This window comes from Salvelinus fontinalis, chromosome 32, assembly GCF_029448725.1.
Source record: "Salvelinus fontinalis isolate EN_2023a chromosome 32, ASM2944872v1, whole genome shotgun sequence".
Classification (NCBI taxonomy): Eukaryota; Metazoa; Chordata; class Actinopteri; order Salmoniformes; family Salmonidae; genus Salvelinus; species Salvelinus fontinalis.
The window spans coordinates 28137895-28156512 of record NC_074696.1 but is presented as its reverse complement, the minus strand read 5'-3'; the positions used below and the strand labels follow the sequence as shown (position 1 = coordinate 28156512).

General features: G+C 41.6%; 1 protein-coding gene across 2 annotated transcripts; it reads left to right on the top strand.

Moving 5' to 3' along the window:
* Positions 1–872: 872 nt before the first annotated feature.
* LOC129831020 (leucine-rich repeat-containing protein 3B-like) lies at positions 873–11009 on the top strand. 2 transcript variants are annotated; one of them, XM_055893997.1, is made up of 2 exons: positions 873–1192; positions 6659–11009. In XM_055893997.1, exon 2 carries the CDS (start codon positions 6848–6850, stop codon positions 7667–7669), a length of 822 nt encoding a protein of 273 aa, XP_055749972.1. In that variant the 5' UTR covers positions 873–1192; positions 6659–6847; the 3' UTR covers positions 7670–11009. The 2 variants fall into 2 exon arrangements, with proteins under 2 accessions (XP_055749972.1, XP_055749971.1); XM_055893996.1 differs by having other exon boundaries at positions 875–1127.
* Positions 11010–18618: the final 7609 nt, after the last annotated feature.

The following is an 18618-nucleotide window of genomic DNA, read 5'->3' as shown; positions in this document are numbered from 1 at the left end:
ATAGACTCCTGAGTCCTGAATGTCTTTGTATAGTGTGTTCATGGTTGCCTGGCCAGGCTATGACCAAACTCAGAAAGCACTTGATGTCACGTGGTGTCTGGCCCTCAGGGAATCTCTAGGGCCCCTCCTGTCATCACCACAGTTGGGTGTTCCCATAGAAATGATGTATATGGGTGTCCCCATTCCTTCCCTGCCTGTTATGTGAGAAATTAAGGGAGATCCTGCTTGACTGCCAGGCTGGTGGCCACCATGGGCATGTTACATAGACAGTTCCCCTCAGATTCCCCTGACTGTCACGTGGCAGTGTGACAGCTTCATGTGACTCATAAATACCATGGTAAATGGTACTTACTGTGTAGGCCACATTTACCATGGTATTTACTGTGTAGGCCACATTTACCATGGTATTTACTGTGTAGGCCACATGGCAAATGTGGGCTCCTGATTACATTATGTAGACTACCTGTAGGAAACTTGTGTGAGCAGACACATAGTAACAGAAAAGTATTTAGTATAGGGTATTTTCAAATGTGGACCAATGTGATCGGCTACAATTCAAGTATGCAACACTGAAAGAGCAATATTTTGACAATTATTTCTACCCTGGACTCATTGAAGTGTTATGCAGATTGAGGGTGGTGACTGGGGCCACAAATCAAATTGTATTCCTCACATGCTTCGTAAACAACAGGTGTAGACTAACAGTGAAATGCACCTACAGTTTGTCTTAACAACTCTCCATTTAGTTTTACGAGAATACAATACAATGAAAATGTCTGATGATGTATTACAAGTTGATTGAATTAGTCAGAAGAACCCAACAGACAGTATGGCAATACCTACTTTCTGTCTGACCGCCGCGTGCATTCCATTCATCCCCGCGCGCGCTCGGGGTAAATACCGTCGCGGCCAATTCTTGTCTCGCAAACCCCTCCCTTACCAGCTCGAGCCCAGTCACATTCCTTTCATGTTCTATACTGAGCAGCAACAAGCAATTGCAACAATGTGAATTTCAACTTCGGATATTCGAACATCTTTGAGGCAAAAATTACAGAAGGAAGATTGGGTTGGAACGATCCGTTTAGAATGTCAACGTATGGAATTGAGAGGGGTTGTTTTTATTGCAGGTGAGAATGGAAACATATGTCGCCTGTTGCTCCGCAGTTCCGTTACACGCGCAGCACACACACACGTATGTATAGAATAATTTTCATGCTGGCTTTCCACCTTTATTTTTCTTTTCTGATGGTTGTTGTTAGTCAGATTAAGAAACAAATAGGAAAAATAGATGAGTTGGGGTAGTCATATATCCGTTTTGGGGGTGATTTCAATATCCACCATGTTTTAAATTAATATTATTATTAAACGTTGTCATGTGACGATTCAATGTGTTGCTTCACAGCCTCATTCATGTCTTCTGATCACTCAAATATAGTTTATTGTTGGAATGTCGAATATACTGGTATTTTTCTGTTATAATAATGTTATGATAGGATGCCTGCAATAATATTGCTGTTATGTCCTTGATAAATACTTGGACATAACATAGTTCATTGGGTGTCATCTTTACATGCATGCCGCAATGAAATAGTTGAATCATGGCAGTGAGTTGTTTCCATGTAGAAACCAACAGCTGCGCTGGTCAGAAAGGGAAGCCGGGAACCCTGTAGTAGGTTACGTCGCATTCGGCCGCGGAGCTCGAGGGTAGGGTTAACCGTTGACGGTTGAGCCCAGGAGTGCGCTATAGGAAGGAATTCACCTTGGTGACGAGCAGGCTCACACAGCAGGGTGTCCTTTTCTTTAGTGTTCATATGAAATTTGTTTAGCAGATACACACTCATTATATCATATCAAAACTCATACTATATAATAACATCTTGTAATATCAGAATGATCATATATAACCGATAAACAAAAGGCATACATTTAGACCTATAGGCCTACCTAAAAAAAAGTGTACAAATCTGTGTAGGCTTGGCTACTCATAAATCCGATTCTTTACCATGGGGCATGGTTTATTTGTTTGGGAAATGCCATGCCATTTATAACACTTGCAGACTATTGTCTTTGAGGAATAGCTTGGCTATTATTTGCTCAGGCCCATTTCTATGGTAATTCGAAATCCCTAAATGCATCAAGACTATTTGCATAAATGGTTCATCCTTAATAATAATGTTGATTTGATTAACACAAACTGTATCAAGTGATGTGGGGCTATATGCTTCATGAAAACATAGTAGGCTAGTCCACTGTAGATCTAAGTCTATGTCCCAAATTGCACCCTATTCCCTATGTAGTGCACTATGGGCTCTGGTCAAAATCAGTGCACTATGTATGTAATAGGGTGCCATTTGGGATGCTGAGATGCACACCACATCTTTGTTGAATTTCATAAATATGGCCTTGACAGGAACATGTAACTTAAGTAAGAGAATGGCTATATCCTATGATAAATGATAGAAATCGTGTCATGGTTGTGTCAAAAAACATTTAAACTCTGTCTATCACTCTGCCTCTTAATACAATGATGGTGTACATCAAGTTGCTCTTATAACTGTGTAGTAACACTACAGTAACACCATTGATGTTACATAGTATTCTAGTAATTGTTTTGTAAATGCATAGTAATGGAACAATTTACATGATTTATTCTCTGACTTTATGGTGGGGTCCTATCAAACAGCTGTTTCATTGAACTCTTGACCATTCATTCATCTTCAGGCTAATGCTTCCTGGCTGACAGTGTTTTGCAATGGATGGCTTCAATATCACTTAACCTAAAAGAGTTATAGCTGTATTTATTTTTCTTTACTTCATGATTCATCCTTACTGCCATGTTGAGATTTGTCATAAGAATTAGCTTTACCTGTAAGCTTTGGTTGACATCAGTGGAAGTCACAGCTAAGCTCTTACAAAGAGAGAAAAAACATGTGGGAGAAAATTATTGAGCAGCCACTACATAGCCTACGTGCTATTTACAAAGCCCATGCATGATTGTAGTTGATTGGGAGCCCATCCCAGTTCTAGAGTGCCTGCTAAATTGTGATTGCAGACCAATTTAGTTGCATTTGAAAATCAGATTTTTGTAAAGGATGGCTCTTTTTACAGTAATGTTAAAGGTTGTATTATTCTCTATCCCCAATCCACTCTCCGGCATTTAACCCTTAAAATCATTTGATGACAGATATTTACTTAACAAAAATCAAAGTTAACATTGATGACATGATACAGATGTAGGATCTTAATTTGATCACTCTGTTGTTGCTGAGAATTTTCCTGCACAGTAGGAAATGCATACTTGTAGTGTTTAAAACTTGTATAAACTTGTAGGTTTAAAAAGGCTTATAAAGTTTGTAATTTCGACTTTAAACTGTCAGACTTGATTTACCCTAACGAAAAATGTATTATCCCCGACAAGAAATGTAAATTATTATCCACATAAATTATTATCCACATGTAGCAAACTGGCTCAAATTAAGATCCTACATCTGTAATTGGTCAGAGTTTCAAAATTGTCTAAACCGTACTGCTAAACAATATGATCATATAAAGACTGCAGGTAGAAAGTAAGGACTTTATTCAATTTATGAATGTTTTAATGGTTCCACTGAATCTGAATGACAGGGCAATCATGTCCTTATTGATTTGTGAAAAGAAAATTGAAGTGGTGGCAAAAATAGAAATTGTTGCAGCCTCGCAGCTGAGGCTGTATGCTAGTTGTTAGTGGACTGTGGACACACAACATTTACATATCAATTAACGTTTGGCCAATTATAGAATTCAAAGGCGCCCATTTCAACCTGTATGTGAAAAACCTTTGACACTGCAGTGTGACCAGAGACGGAAGAGGGCCAGCAGCTGAATTCAGCCAGGTCATTACTGTGAAATATCTGTTGGGTATGATAGTATGACTTCAGTCAGTTAGTCATTGGACTTGAAAGGCCTCAAAGCTCACACACTCCCAGTGACACATAGCCTACATTCTCCCCTCTAAGGGCCTCTGAAGATGATGCATTCAAAATCCCTCGTCACCGCGGATACCAACTGTCACTTGTGTTGCTTTGCCATTTTTCTACTTGCGGATGGTGGATGACATGCCTGCATGCAATTCAACGTTTTGTCAGTTGGCGTTTGAACCTAGACACACTTAAGGGAGGCTGGGCCTCAGACAACACAGATGCTTCCCTCCCTGAAATGGATAAATAAACATAAATTCTATTCTATTTTAGTTTCTCTGTCATATCTTTGAGCTGTGCCTGGTGCTCCCAGGGGAGACTGGGCCTCAGACAGTCAACTAAGATTCTTCCCTTTCTAAATCTCTCTCCATCTCTCTCTCTATCATCCTCATAGGATCTAGTGAACAACACAAGCTGTAGGGAGATAGGGCCACTCCCTCACACTAGGTTATTATTATTTCTATAGTTTTTAGTATCTATTTTTTCCCAGAAATGGGGAGATGCCCATTAACAATCACTGTATTCTAGAGCGTTCTACAATTCCTCCCTTCAAGCTGCTGGGCAGTATAGTAAAGTTGTGTATAATCAGAATTGATTGTATGTCTAAGTGGATACATTTTTCAGGATCTTATCCTGTTCGAACTCGGTAATGAATGTGTTTTATCAGTACCTCAGTGAGATCTGACAGACACACACTTTTATAATTGAATAGGGCTGTATTGTACAGTTGACTTACAGACTACAGGATAGATAGGCTTTCAATATGGGGAAAATACAGCTATGGCTGAATAAAGGTGCCTAGCATTTTTATGATTGAATAGGGCTGTATTGTACAGTTGGGTTAATGTAGAGTTCCTGTACTGTAAGTGAATTCCAGACATTCACCCTGTGCTGTGTCTTCCCCATGTGATGTTCTGCAGACAAGGATCTGTTTTGAGAAGGTGACAATACACAGTGTGACAGAGGGAGAATGAGGGGGGGCATGATATAACCAGCCTGCTGCACTCCACTGTACTTAGCACTTATCACACAATGGCTGAGTCCCTATCACACAATATATGTGTCCCAAATGGCACCCTATTCCCTATGGGACCTGGTAAAAAGTAGTGCACACATAGAGAATAGGGTGCCATTTGGAATGCAGACAATGTGTTGCTGTTATCCACAGTACGCAAGCTTACAATAGAGCAGGTGTATGTTTTTTTTACTAACAATACCGATCATGTCATGAATGGGAACGCAAGTAAACATTGATTCCATTGTCCGCTCTAACTTCCCATTACTGTGCACTTACCATATTCTTACTCTTACACAGATAATAAAATGTACATGTCACAACAGGCAATGTATATGTTTGACAAATCGTCATTGTGAATTTGAATCTGTTCTTAAAACTCTTTCCTGCAGTCAAATGACTAAAACGCCCTGCTAGTGGCCTCATGGGTGAAATGTTCATATTTCTCAGAATTTCATAATTATAATTTTTTTTAAATATATATTCAACGGCGAAAATCCGGTGTTTCTATGTCAAACGGTTTTGTTATATTTCAGTCTTCTGTAATGTATATAAAGTGTAATATTGGGATGCAAACTCAAAATGTAATACATTTCAACTCTTTATCTGAAATTATTCAGGGGCCTTCTTTTTTTAATCCCATAACCATGTGTGTGAGGTGTATACTTTGGTTTCAAAGTAGATTTGTTTAAGACTACCAAGAAACACTCTGTGTGACCTTGATTTAGCCCACTGCAGTAGAAGGTTAATTGACTAAATACACAACATAGTTGTAGCCTAGTGGTTAGAGTCTAGTAGTTAGAGCATTGGGCCAGTAACCGAAAGGTTGCTAGATCAAATCCCCGAGCTGACAAGGTAAAAATCTGTCGTTCTGCCCTTGAACAAGGCAGTTAACCCACTGTTCCTAGGCCGTCATTGTAAAAAAGAATTTGTTCTTAACTAGCATGCCTGGTTAAATAAAAATAGTTTGTAGCTTGCTAGTGTTTGATTCACAGGTCTATCCTTATTGCCACGTCTCAGTAAAGAATGTGTTCTTTTAAGGACAGTTATTCGCCTAACCTAGCTTAATCAATCAAATGTATTCATAAAGTCCTTTTTACATCAGCAGTTGTCACAAAGTGCTTATACAGAAACAGAGCCTAAAATCCCAGAGAGCAAGAAATGCAGATGTAGAAGCACGGTGGCTACTGTAGGAATTCCTCCCTAGAAAGGCAGGAACCTAGGACGAAATCTCGAAGAGTTACTCTGAGGGGTGGCCAGTCCTCTTCTGGCTTTGCCAGGTGGAGATTAGAAGATTATCTTCTGGCCAATACATTGCCATTAAGGCCAGATTGTTCTTCAATATGTTCAAACATTTATAGATGACCAACAGGGTGAAATAATAGTCACAGTGGTTATAGAGGGTGCAACAGGTCAGCACCTTAACCTTATCGTGTAGCCTAGCATGTCATAAATAGAACAAGTCGTGCAATATTGTTTCTATCAATAACAGTGAAATTATGATGATGTGTATACAACAGAGTAAATCAATGGTTTATTTTCACTTACACACCGTGGTGCTCGTGTTTTGTCTTTTTGACTACAGCAAAAACCAAAAGGTCCACACTAAAAAAGTTGTTCAAAATACTTATAGTCCTTCACTAAGCAGTTTTATATTTTTTAATGCTTCTATCTGTTTTTATTTCAGCATGAGTTCAACTGGTGGCAGGTCCTGTTAGACCTGAACAGACCGTGAGTGTGTTGGTGGAGGCTCATCAGTCTCCAGTATGGAGTGTTTGGTATGAGCCGTGGCCGGTCTGTTGGTCCTTGGGCCGGTCCAGTGGTGTGGTGTCCCTGTCCCTTGGCGGGATGCTGAGGGCTGGTGGTCCCCACCAGTATGACTCCCCTGGACCTGTGGCTGTCCCGCTCCATCCCCATGTGCCTGCTCCTCCAGAGCCTGGTCCTCATGGCCCTGTGCTTCCCCTCCGCCTCCATGTGTCCCAAGGGCTGCGTCTGCCAGCGGGCCCGACCCGACCCGGGCCTCCACCTCGGCCCGGGGCCCCTGGGGCTCTTCCTTGGCCTCAATGTCACCTGTACCGGGTCCCGGCTCAAAGAAATCCCCCCGGACCTGCCTCCAGACACCGCCGTGCTCCGCCTCGACCACAACCAGATCATGGCCGTCCCCGACCATGCCTTCCGGGGCCTAAGGCTGCTGCGGGAGCTCAACCTGTCCCACAATGCTGTGGAGACGCTGGAGGAGGGTGCCTTCAGTGGCGTGGAGGCCACACTGCAGGTCCTCGACCTCTCACACAACCGCATCACTAGTGTGCACAAGGATGCGTTCGCCCGGCTCAAAGCGCGGGTCCTGGTGGACGACAACCCCTGGCACTGTGACTGCACCCTGCAGCAGGCACTGGGCGGCATGGCCCACAACCACGAGGCGGCTGCACGCGTCCTCTGCCGGAGCTCCGAGCTCCAGGAGCAGGAGGGCCGCCATTTCCTGGCGGTGGACACGGACCTGTGTAACCTGGCCAAGAGGACCACGGACTACGCAATGCTGGTGACGATGTTCGGCTGGTTCGCCATGGTCATCTCCTACGTGGTGTATTACGTACGGCAAAACCAGGAGGATGCCCGGCGACACTTGGAGTACCTTAAGTCGCTGCCCAGCAAGCCTGTGAAGCCCAACGAGGTGGAGGACATCAGTACTGTGGTGTAACAGGACATCATCACTACTAGACACTATAGGACATCAGTACTCCAGTGTGACATCCCTGTAGTGAGAACTGACATCACTATAGTGAGAACTGACTGTATACAATATAATTAGATTGCCTAATTAGTTCTAGAATTAGAATGACTAATTGATTCTAATTCTATGCATGAACAGCAGAAGTTCAGAAATAAACCCGGAGATATAGGACCCATATTTCAAGATGGATGTAACGTCTTCTGTTGTGAAAATGTTTTTTTGATGTACTCAAAAGAAATCATGATAGATTAAACCTGGATCCTTGCGTTTGAAGCTTCACACCCAATATGTGTTAATTACAAAGGTAAACACTGAGAAAGCCCAATTTTTAAAGAAGAGAAATGCTTAAATGTTAGTGTTTGTCTGCAGATGTCAATCTAAAGTCAAGCATTTTGGAATGCACAGTGTACATGTGCATAGACAACAGCAGTTAGTTCAGATCACAGTAACAGAAGGGTAAAGTCTATAGGGGTACCACAGATGGCTTCATTGAGATCTGTTCTGAGATTGTTTTGAAAATCTGAATCTCAGGTTTAAATTTTGATAGGCTGATAAGTATTTTTTTAGAGCAAAATCTAGAGAAATGGTTTTTGGACAACATTTTTGTAAGGTAATAATAACAAGCCTTTGATCTAGAGAGTGTTCTGTGCTTGTGCATCCAACTGCCTACTTTGTTTAATTTAATTTGAATAAATAACAGGCCCCAAACATCAATCATGAAACTTACCTTTACTTTACAAATGTGAAATAATTAGAATCAATGATTTGTTAAAATGATCATGACATCACCAATGTTGAAAAACTACTGATGTGCTGTAAAAATACTAAACATTTCTTCCTTAATTTTGTCAAGTCCCTGTACTGTATGTTCTTGTTGTCTTGAAATGACAAAGTTGATTCATTGCATCTTAGTAGATTTGTGATGGTCAGATAACGTAGCACAATGGTTTGGGGTAGACATCAAATCAAATGACTCCCAAAAGAGTCGGTAGATTTAAGTGATTCGTATGTGTGTCATGTGATTTACCAGTACCCTAGTAGTGTCCAAGTTCTCAAGTCCTGAGAACCAACAAGTGTTTTGTGTTACATGTTAACACAACACATACACAACAACACCCAAAAACAATACTGTACATTTGGCTTTTCCACAAAACTCATTTGCTAAGATTTTTAATGACTCAGTCTATGCTTCCTGAAATAGAATACATATTCATATTCAAAGAAATGTGTTTCACACAAAGATTCCTTTCTCAGCCAAAGTGGAGAAATACTCAGTGTCCCAAATGGGACCCTATTCCCTACATATAGCCCTATGGGCCCTGGTGGAAAGTAATGCACTATGTAGAGAATAGGGTACAATTTGGGACACACCCACAGAGTCACAAACCTGTCGATGGGAAGACTGTAATAATTTCAACACAAACATCCCCTTTCTGTTCAGCCCCCATGCTGCGTTCAGAATGCAGATAGATGCATGCATCATTTACCTTGCCTTTAATAACACTGTGTGTAGAGTTCTATCCCCAGCAATGTGAGAAGAGAAAATTGCAGCTGTCATTCGTTTAAATGGCTTTCACTTGCATCACAGTGACATGGGTTCACTAAAACATCCCATGGCGAGAAAGATGGAGAGAGAAGGGAGGGGGAGGGCAGGGCAGGGCAGAGAGGGAGAGGGATAGAAAGTGAGAGAGAAAGCGAGAGAGAGAAGGAGAGAGGATAGATAGGTGGGCAAAGGAGCGATATGGACAGGAGAGTGAGAGAATGAAAAAAGTAAAAGCTTTTTTTTTCCATATTCAATGTGGTTAAGAAATTATGTATTATGTACAAGGAATGTTTACACAGTTTAGATTTCCCCCCCAGTGCTGCAAGGTGGCCAGTTCATTTGGAAGGATTTGATGATATGATGAGCACAGGTAGTTACAACAGGTTGTAGTTACAACAGGTTGTATTTACGACAGGTTGTATTTACGACAGGTTGTATTTACGACAGGTTGTTACAACAGGTTGTTACAACAGGTAGTAGTTACAACAGGTTGTAGTTACAACAGGTTGTAGTTACAACAGGTTGTTACAACAGGTTGTTACAACAGGTAGTAGTTACAACAGGTTGTAGTTACAACAGGTAGTAGTTACAACAGGTTGTAGTTACAACAGGTTGTTACAACAGGTTGTTACAACAGGTAGTAGTTACAATAGGTAGTAGTTACAAAAGGTTGTTACAACAGGTTGTAGTTACAGCAGGTAGTAGTTACAACAGGTTGTTACAACAGGTAGTAGTTACAACAGGTAGTAGTTACAACAGGTAGTAGTTACAAAAGGTTGTTACAACAGGTTGTTACAACAGGTAGTAGTTACAATAGGTAGTAGTTACAAAAGGTTGTTACAACAGGTTGTAGTTACAGCAGGTAGTAGTTACAACAGGTTGTTACAACAGGTAGTAGTTACAACAGGTAGTAGTTACAACAGGTAGTAGTTACAAAAGGTTGTTACAACAGGTTGTAGTTACAGCAGGTTGTAGTTAAAACAAGTCGTTACAACAGGTAGTAGTTGCAACAGGTTGATAGACAAGTAGGCCTAGTCACAACACACGTTTATCAAACTAAATGTAAATAGGTACATTGTTGTTGTGTGCGAGAAGGAATTTGAAATCCATTTAATAAATTGTTGTATTTGAATGTTGTGCTACTGTACAGCCTTTTGCGCTGTCTTGTCCTGCAGAGCAGAGGCCATGAGTTCATGTCTCATGTATTTGTAATGGGTTTAGGAGAGGAGACTTTTTCTTTCAATGCATGTACCCATACCGCAACTGAAAAAAGCACAGTGTAGCCAAGCCAAGGACTCTGGAAGAATATTTAAATAAGTGCCTGAAAAACTTCTCTCACATTTTCTGTTTCTCATTTTAACCAAATAATTTCACATTCAGAATTGTTTTCTGGACATGAATGAAAAAAGCACTGCGCTTCACAGTCAAAGGTTTCTGTGTTTTGGAATCCTTTCATGTCCAGCATAGTGTATACAGAACCAACACAAAGGAGACATTAACTCTGTATGGGTTGTCTTTGAAAGAGCTGATAGAAATGAAATGGACGTTGATATCCTAGTTTCCCACCATCTAAATAAAGAAGCAAAAACGTGAAAGTAGCATAAAACAGAGAGAATGTGGTTGTCTTCTCTGCCTGTCCATTTTCTTTTTGTTTTTTTAGACGGACAAAACATTGTCTGATGCTTTGTGATAAAACTCAAGACCAAGAACTGATACAACCATCCACACGTTGTAAAGGCATGTCATTAAAGGAAATAAAGGAAATATGGACACTCGTGATTTATTTGAATTTAGCTTTGGATGGTCATGATGATTGTTGTAGCCTTCTACCCAATACTAGGCATCAGGAGTAGAGAGGGCACCCATATGCCCGTGAAGTCCGGTCAACTTTATTTAAAGTGTATTGTCACAAGTTTTCAATACACTTTACAGAGGGACCTTTGCCATACGCTGATAACATTGTCACACGACATGCAACCTACTGTGCTGTATCAATCACTTGTTTACGTTTTAGCTAAACAACATGCTTCTCTTTGAATAATGAGCTTCAGTATGTTTATTTGCATTTGTCTTTAAAGCTGGAATCCTTGATGGTGAAACAGCCAAGTCTGTTTGCAATATTACAACAACAAAGAGGTTACTGCAAACAACGAACACAGTTTTTCCCCCTCTGACATCATTGCACGCGCGATAGAAGAGCACAATATGTACTGCAATGTTTTTACCATGCTGCACAACGTTTCTCTGGTCACAACGTTTTTCTGCTCGGCAACTAAAACAATAACAAGGGTGGTGGGGCGGCCAGTGGCACTGTACTGCGGATTCTATCTTTAAATGCAAAGTATGACAGATCATGAATAAGGCATGTTCAGAAAACACAGACACACACACAGACAAACACACACACTGATGAGGAGCCAATCATGGCTAAATTGAAACAAAGGGAAATAGTGTTTGAAGTTGAGGCTAGAGGCCTCTTGTCAACGTTTCGCTAAAAGCACAGACGAACAAACGCTGCCTGCCATACATGAGTGCTCCTGTCTGTCTCAAAACAATTACTCGCTTCTTTCTTCCCCTCGACACCACGGCTACATCTGTTCAATGTCTCCCGGCTTCCTCCCTCCCTCCATCCGTCTGTATTTAAGGCTGGGATAGGATGGATGCCCAACTGTTCTGAATTCTCTTCTGAATTATAAACTGTCACAGACTAAAATTAGATCCTTAAATTAGATCTATTTTTATACTCAAGGTACACCCAGAGTCATACTTCATGTTCTCTGCCAACACCCCCCAACCCCTACAATCTCTCCCTATGAACCACTTCCTCCCAGCTATCCCCTGACCAGCCACACCCCCACTCTCCCAGCCACACCCCCACTCTCCCAGCCATACCCCCATTCTCCCAACCAAAACGCAAGATACAGAAATAAACTGCGTTTAATGCCTGAATTTTGAGCTGAAAGTTCTTAATTTAGTAGTCAATATCAACTAGGTATATCATGTCTCTTCAGAGCAAGCAAGATAATATGGCCTACCTGTATGAAGGGTAGGTTGAGGGTCCTCTGTATGAAGGGTAGGTTGAGAGTCCTCTGTATGAAGGGTAGGTTGAGGGTCCTCTGTATGAAGGGTAGGTTGAGAGTCCTCTGTATGAAGGGTAGGTTGAGGGTCCTCTGTATGAAGGGTAGGTTGAGGGTCTTCTGTATGAAGGGTAGGTTGAGGGTCCTCTGTATGCAGGTTGGAAAGCATGGTCTGTCTGTAGCCTTTTTCTTCCTTATAAATATCGTAATAAATTCGGCAGAATATTTTACATCATCCCAAAAGTATTCAGTGTAGTGCGATGTTACAGCTATTGTTAGACATATAGCCAGTACTCAGAACTGAGGTACAGTGAATTCGGAAAGTATTCAGATCCTTTGACTTTTTCCACAGTTTTTTACGTTTCAACCTTATTATAAAATTAATAAACATTAATGTTATCCTCATCAATCTACACACAGTAGCCTCAATCTACACACGTTTTTATACATTTTTGCAAATGTATTAAAAATAGAAAACAGAAATACCTTATTTACATAAATATTCAGACCCGTTGCCATAAGACTCGAAATTGAGCTCAGGTGTGATCGTCCTTGAGCTGGTTCTACAACTTGATTGGAGTCTGCCTGTGGTAAATTCTATTGATTGGACAGGCACATACCTGTCTATATAAGGTCCCACAGTTGACAGTGCATGTTAGAGCAAAAACCAAGTTATTAGAAGGAATTGTCCGTACAGGATTGTGTCGAAGCACAGATCTGGGGAAGGGTACCAAAAGAATTCTGCCACATTGAAGGTCCCCAAGAACACAGTGGCCTCCATCATTCTTAAATGGAAGAAGTTTGGAACCACCAAGACTCTTGCTAGAGCTGGCCACCAGGCCAAACTGAGCAATCGGGGTAGAAGGGCCTTGATCATGAAGGTCACCAAGAACACAATGGTAACTCTGACAGAGCTCCAGAGTTCCTCTGTGGAGATGGGAGAACATTCCAGAAGGACAACCATCTCTGCAGCACTCCACCAATCAGGCCTTTCTGGTAGAGTGGCCAGACAGAAGCCACTCCTCAATAAAAGGCACATTGCTTGGAGTTTGCCAAAAGACACCTAAAGACTCTCAGACCATGAGAAACAAGATTCTCTGATCTGATGAAACCAAGATTGAACTTTTTGGCCTGAATGCCTAGCGTCACGTCTGGAGGAAACCTGGGACCATCCCTACGGTAAAGCAAGGTGGTGGCAGCATCATGCTGTGGGGATGTTTTTCAGCGGCAGGGACTGGGAGACTAGTCAGGATCGAGGAAAAGATGAATGGAGCAAAGTAAAGAGAGATCCTTGATGAAAACCTGCTCCGGAGAGCCCAGGACGTCAGACGCGGGCAAAGGTTCACCTTCCAACAGTACAATGACCCTAAGCACACAGCCAAAACAACGCAGGAGTGGCTTAGGGACAAGTCTGAATGTCCTCGAGTGGCCCAGCCAGAGCCCGGACTTGAACCCGATCGAACATCTCTGGAGAGACTTGAAATTAGCTCTGCAGCGACACTCCCTATCCAACCTGACAGAGCTTGAGAGGTTCTGCAGAGAAGAATGGGAGACACTCCCCAAATACAGGTGTGCCAAGCTTGTAGCGTCATACCCAAGAAGACTCAAGGCTGTAATCGCTGCCAAAGGTGCTTCAACAAAGTACTGAGTAAAGGGTCTGAATACTTAAGTAAACGTGATATTTCAAAAAAAAAATTGTATACATTTGCATACATTTTTTAAAATCTGTTTTTGCTTTGTCAACATGGGGTATTGTGTGTAGATTGATTAGGGAAAAAAACTATTTAATCAATTTTAGAATAAGGCTGTAATGTAGCAAAATGTGGAAAAAGTCAAGGGGTCTGAATACCTTCCGAATGCACTGTACAGCCTAATAATTAACTTCACCAAACTAGGCCTATCTGAAATGATCAATGAAATCGCCAGGTAGCCTATTGTTCACTGTTGCTGGGCTGCTATGAGACCAGGCAGATTGTTCTGGCAAAGATGCATCTGTGGCAGATAGCTAACTGTATTTTATGTGAATTATATAAAAGTAGGCTACTCTGTTTTTACATTTGAATACACACCTTGCTATCCAGTGAGCACCAGGCTTGTAGCACCACAACGCATACAGAGACCAGACCAGACTGAGCCAGTTAAAACAGACCGTGAGCCAGCTAAAACACTGCCTGATTGTGATGTGTTTTCATTTCCTCCTGGTGTCTGATGGGAGGGAGCTGGCAATGATTTCTTATCTGTCTCTGCATAATGCTTAGCATCAGCCATGCCAACAGTGCTGGTTGGACCTAGACTTAATAATTCCCCTTGGGACAAGACTGATCTTAAATTCATAAAGTCAGAGCCATTGAAAGTGATCTTCAGGGGCATCAATTTATGGTAATTCAAGGTATTGTCCTCAGGGACAAGCTCTCTGTCTGAAACGAAACATCAAGGGATGGTTTCCCAGACTCAGATTAAACCTCCCACTGAAATAAAAAGTATATGGAAAATCTTAATTGAAAGTGCTTTTTGGTCCAGGAATAACCTTAATCTGGGTCCAGGAAACTGGCCACAAATATGTTTCAACCTTATGTTATTAGTTGCTAATTCCTCATATTAATTTCCACCCTCAGTGTTTGGCATTTTGTTTATCACTACTGTATAATAAATGAATGATGGCATGTAAATACTCTCGATAGCACATATTTGATTTCTGCCCTGTCCAATCAAAAACATTGTCCCCCCATTTTCTGTTTTGACTAAATGACTTCCTCTGGTATTAGAATAATTCTGGTATCTCCTTAGGGTTATTACAGAAGATATCTCTCTTGTCTTTCTGTTTTATCACAATCTCTCCCTGTGCTAGTCTGGTCTACAGCTGTCTGGTCTGGCATGGTTGATTAATGGGCTTGTTGCCGATGTTCATCATTGAATTGAGTTTGAATAAACAAAGAGGTTAATATTGAATGATAAAATGGGGACTCTCTCTCTTTCTTTCCCTCTCTTTATTTTCTCTTCTTTGAACACACAAATAAGTGTGATTTGTTTGCATTTATTAGGGTGCCACTGACCCGCACACACACACACCCATACGCACACACACTCCTCCTCAGGGCGTCGCGTGGCATTCACACAGGACCAGCTCAACTCCACCACCTGCCTGCCAGGTGACCCCATGACCTTTTGTCACCTGCATGCAAGGCAACCCCAGGAAGGAAACCACGGTAACCAAAGGTCATGGGGTCACCTGGCAGGCAGGTAGTGGAATTGAGCCGGTCCTGTGTGAATTGGACAGTGCAGTTAGATTAACAAGAATGTAAGCTCTCTGCACATGTAAAAAATGTCTATAACCTGGAAAGTTGGCTGTTACTTACAACGTCATTCCAGTCACATTAGCGCACGTTAGCAACAACCGTGCCGGTATTGGGACACCGATCCCGTAGAGGATAATAGTGAAGACATCAAAACTATGAAATAACACATATGGAATCATGTAGTAACCAAAAAAGTGTTAAATGAATAAAAACATATTTTATATTTGTGATTCTTCAAAGTAGCCACCCTTTGCCTTTGACAGCTTTGCACACTCTTGGCATTCTCTCAACCAGCTTCACCTGGAATGCTTTTCCAACAGTCTTGAAGGACTTCCCACATATACTGAGCACTTGTTGGCTGCTTTTCGTTCACTCTGCAGTCCTACTCATCCCAAACCATCTCAATTGGGTTGAGGTCGGGTGATTGTGGAGGCCAGGTCATCTGATGCAGCACTCCATCACTATTCGTCTTGGTTAAATACCCCTGACACAGCCTGGAGGTGTGTTGGGTCATTGTCCTGTTGAAAAACAAATGATAGTCCCACTAAGCGTAAACCAGATGGGATGGCGTATTGCTGCAAAATGCTGTGGTAGCCATACTGGTTAAGTGTGCATTGGATTCTAAGTAAAATCACTGACAGTGTTACCAGCAAAGCACCCCTACACCATCACATCTCCTACTCCATGCTTCACAGTGGGAACTACACATGCGGAGATCCACCGTTCACCTACTCTGCATCTCACAAAAACACAGTGGTTGGAACCAAAAATCACAAATTTGGACTCATCAAATCAAAGGACAGATTTCCACCAGTCTAATGTCCGTTGCTCCTGTTTCTTGTCCCAAGCAAGTCTCTTCTTCTTATTGGTGTCCTTTAGTAGTGGTTTCTTTGCAGAAATTCATCCATGAAGGCCTGATTTACGCAGTCTCCTCTGAACAGTTAACGTTGAGATGTGTTTGTAACTTGAACTTTGTGAAGCATTTATTTGGCTGCAATTTCGGAGGCTGGTAACTTATCCTCTGCAGCAGAGGTAACTCTGGGTCTTTCATTCCTGTGGCGGTCCTCATGAGAGCCAGTTTCATCATTGCACTTGATGGTTTTTGTGACTGCACTTGAAGAAACTTTCAAAGTTCTTGATATTTTCCATATTGACTGACCTTCATGTCCTGAAGTAATGATGGACTGTCATTTCACTTTGCTTGTTTGAGCTGTTCTTGACATAATACAGACTTGGTCTTTTACCAAATAGGGCTATCTTCTGTATACCAACCTTGTCACAACACAACGGATTGGCTCAAACGCATTAAGATGAAAAGAAATTCCACAAATTAACAAGGTACACCTGTTAAATAAAATGCATTCCAGGTGACTAATCTCATGAAGCTGGTTAAGAGAATTCCAAGAGTGTGGAAAGATGCCATTAAAGCCTAGGGTGGCTACTTTGAAGAATCTCAAATATAAAATATATTTTGATTTGTTTAACACTTTTTTGATGACTACATGATTCCATATGTGTTATTTCATAGTTATGATGTCTTCACTATTATTCTACAATGTAGAAAATAGTAAAAAGAAAGAAAAATCCTTTAATGAGTAAGTATGTCCAAACTTTTGACTGGTACTGTATATACTGTACAGTACTTTTTTTGGACGCATTATAGAATTAGAATATGGAATTTCTTTCCTTCTTAATGCATTTGAGCCAATCAGTTCTGTTGTGACAAGGTAGGGGTATGGTTTTGATGAATTCGCTATTATTCTACAATGTAGAAAATAGTAAAAATAAAGAAAAACCCTTGAAAGAGTAGGTGAGTCCAAACTTCTGACTGATATTGTATATATGCATGCCATTTTAAGTATGTGTATATGATCCCGCCAGGAATTGAACCCCCAACCTTGACAATGCTAGTGCCAACTGAGCCACACACAAGACCACTCACAGTCTTTCGTAATGAGACATTGTAATTCCTTAGGCAATAATATCTCAACCATACAGATTTTTCCCCTTGTTCTTATTTCAGTTAATTGCCAAACATGAGACAAAGGGAAATTGGTAGTTGTCACGCCCTGGCCTTATTATTCTTTGTTTTCTTGATTATTTTAGTTAGGTTAGGGTGTGACATGGGGTATGTTTATATTTTGTTGGTTTTGGGTGTTTATTTGGTAAAGGGGTTATGGGGTGTAATATATGGTTTTGTGTTGAGTGTAGATGTCTAGCGTTGTCTATGTTGGTGAGTTATCTAGAAGAGTCTATGGTTACCTGAATGAGTTCCCAATTAGAGACAGCTGATTTCGGTTGTCTCTGATTGGGAGCCTTATTTAGGGTAGCCATAGGCTCTCATTAGTTGTGGGTAATTGTCTATGTAGAACGTTTGTAGCCTGTGTGTGTATGTGCACAACGTTATTTAGCTTCACGGTCGTTTGTTATTTTGTTGTTTTGTTAAAGTGTTTTTGTGTCGTGTTCATCTCGTGTTGTTTAATAAAAGAAGATGGCTTATTTTCCAAAAGCTGCATTTTGGTCCGTCAATCCACCACACGATCGTGACAGAATTACCCACCATAGGACCAAGCGGCATGGAAGGCGGCAACAGGACCTAACCACAAAGGATTTCTGGACATGGGAGGAGATACTGGATGGTAAGGGGCCTTGGGATCAACCTGGAGAATATCGCCTCCCTCGTGAAGAGCTGGAGGCAGCGAAAGCCGAGAGGAGGCGATATGAGGAGGCAGCACGGAGACAAGGCTGGAAGCCCGTGAGTACAACCCAAAAATTTCTTGGGGGGGGCCTTAAAGGGAGTGTGGCGAAGTCAGGTAGGAAACCTGCGCCTACTCCCTGTACTTACCGTGGAGAGCGAGAGTACGGGCAGACACTGTGTTACGCAGTAGAGCGCACGGTGTCTCCTGTACGCGTGCATAGCCCGGTTCGGTACATTGCAGCTCCACGTATCGGCCGGGCTAGACTGAGCGTTGAGCCATATGTCATGAAGCCGGCCCAACG

Bases quoted from the DNA above. Each gene is read 5' to 3' on its own strand.
- LOC129831020 (XM_055893997.1), top strand. From the start codon at position 6,848: ATGACTCCCCTGGACCTGTGGCTGTCCCGCTCCATCCCCATGTGCCTG.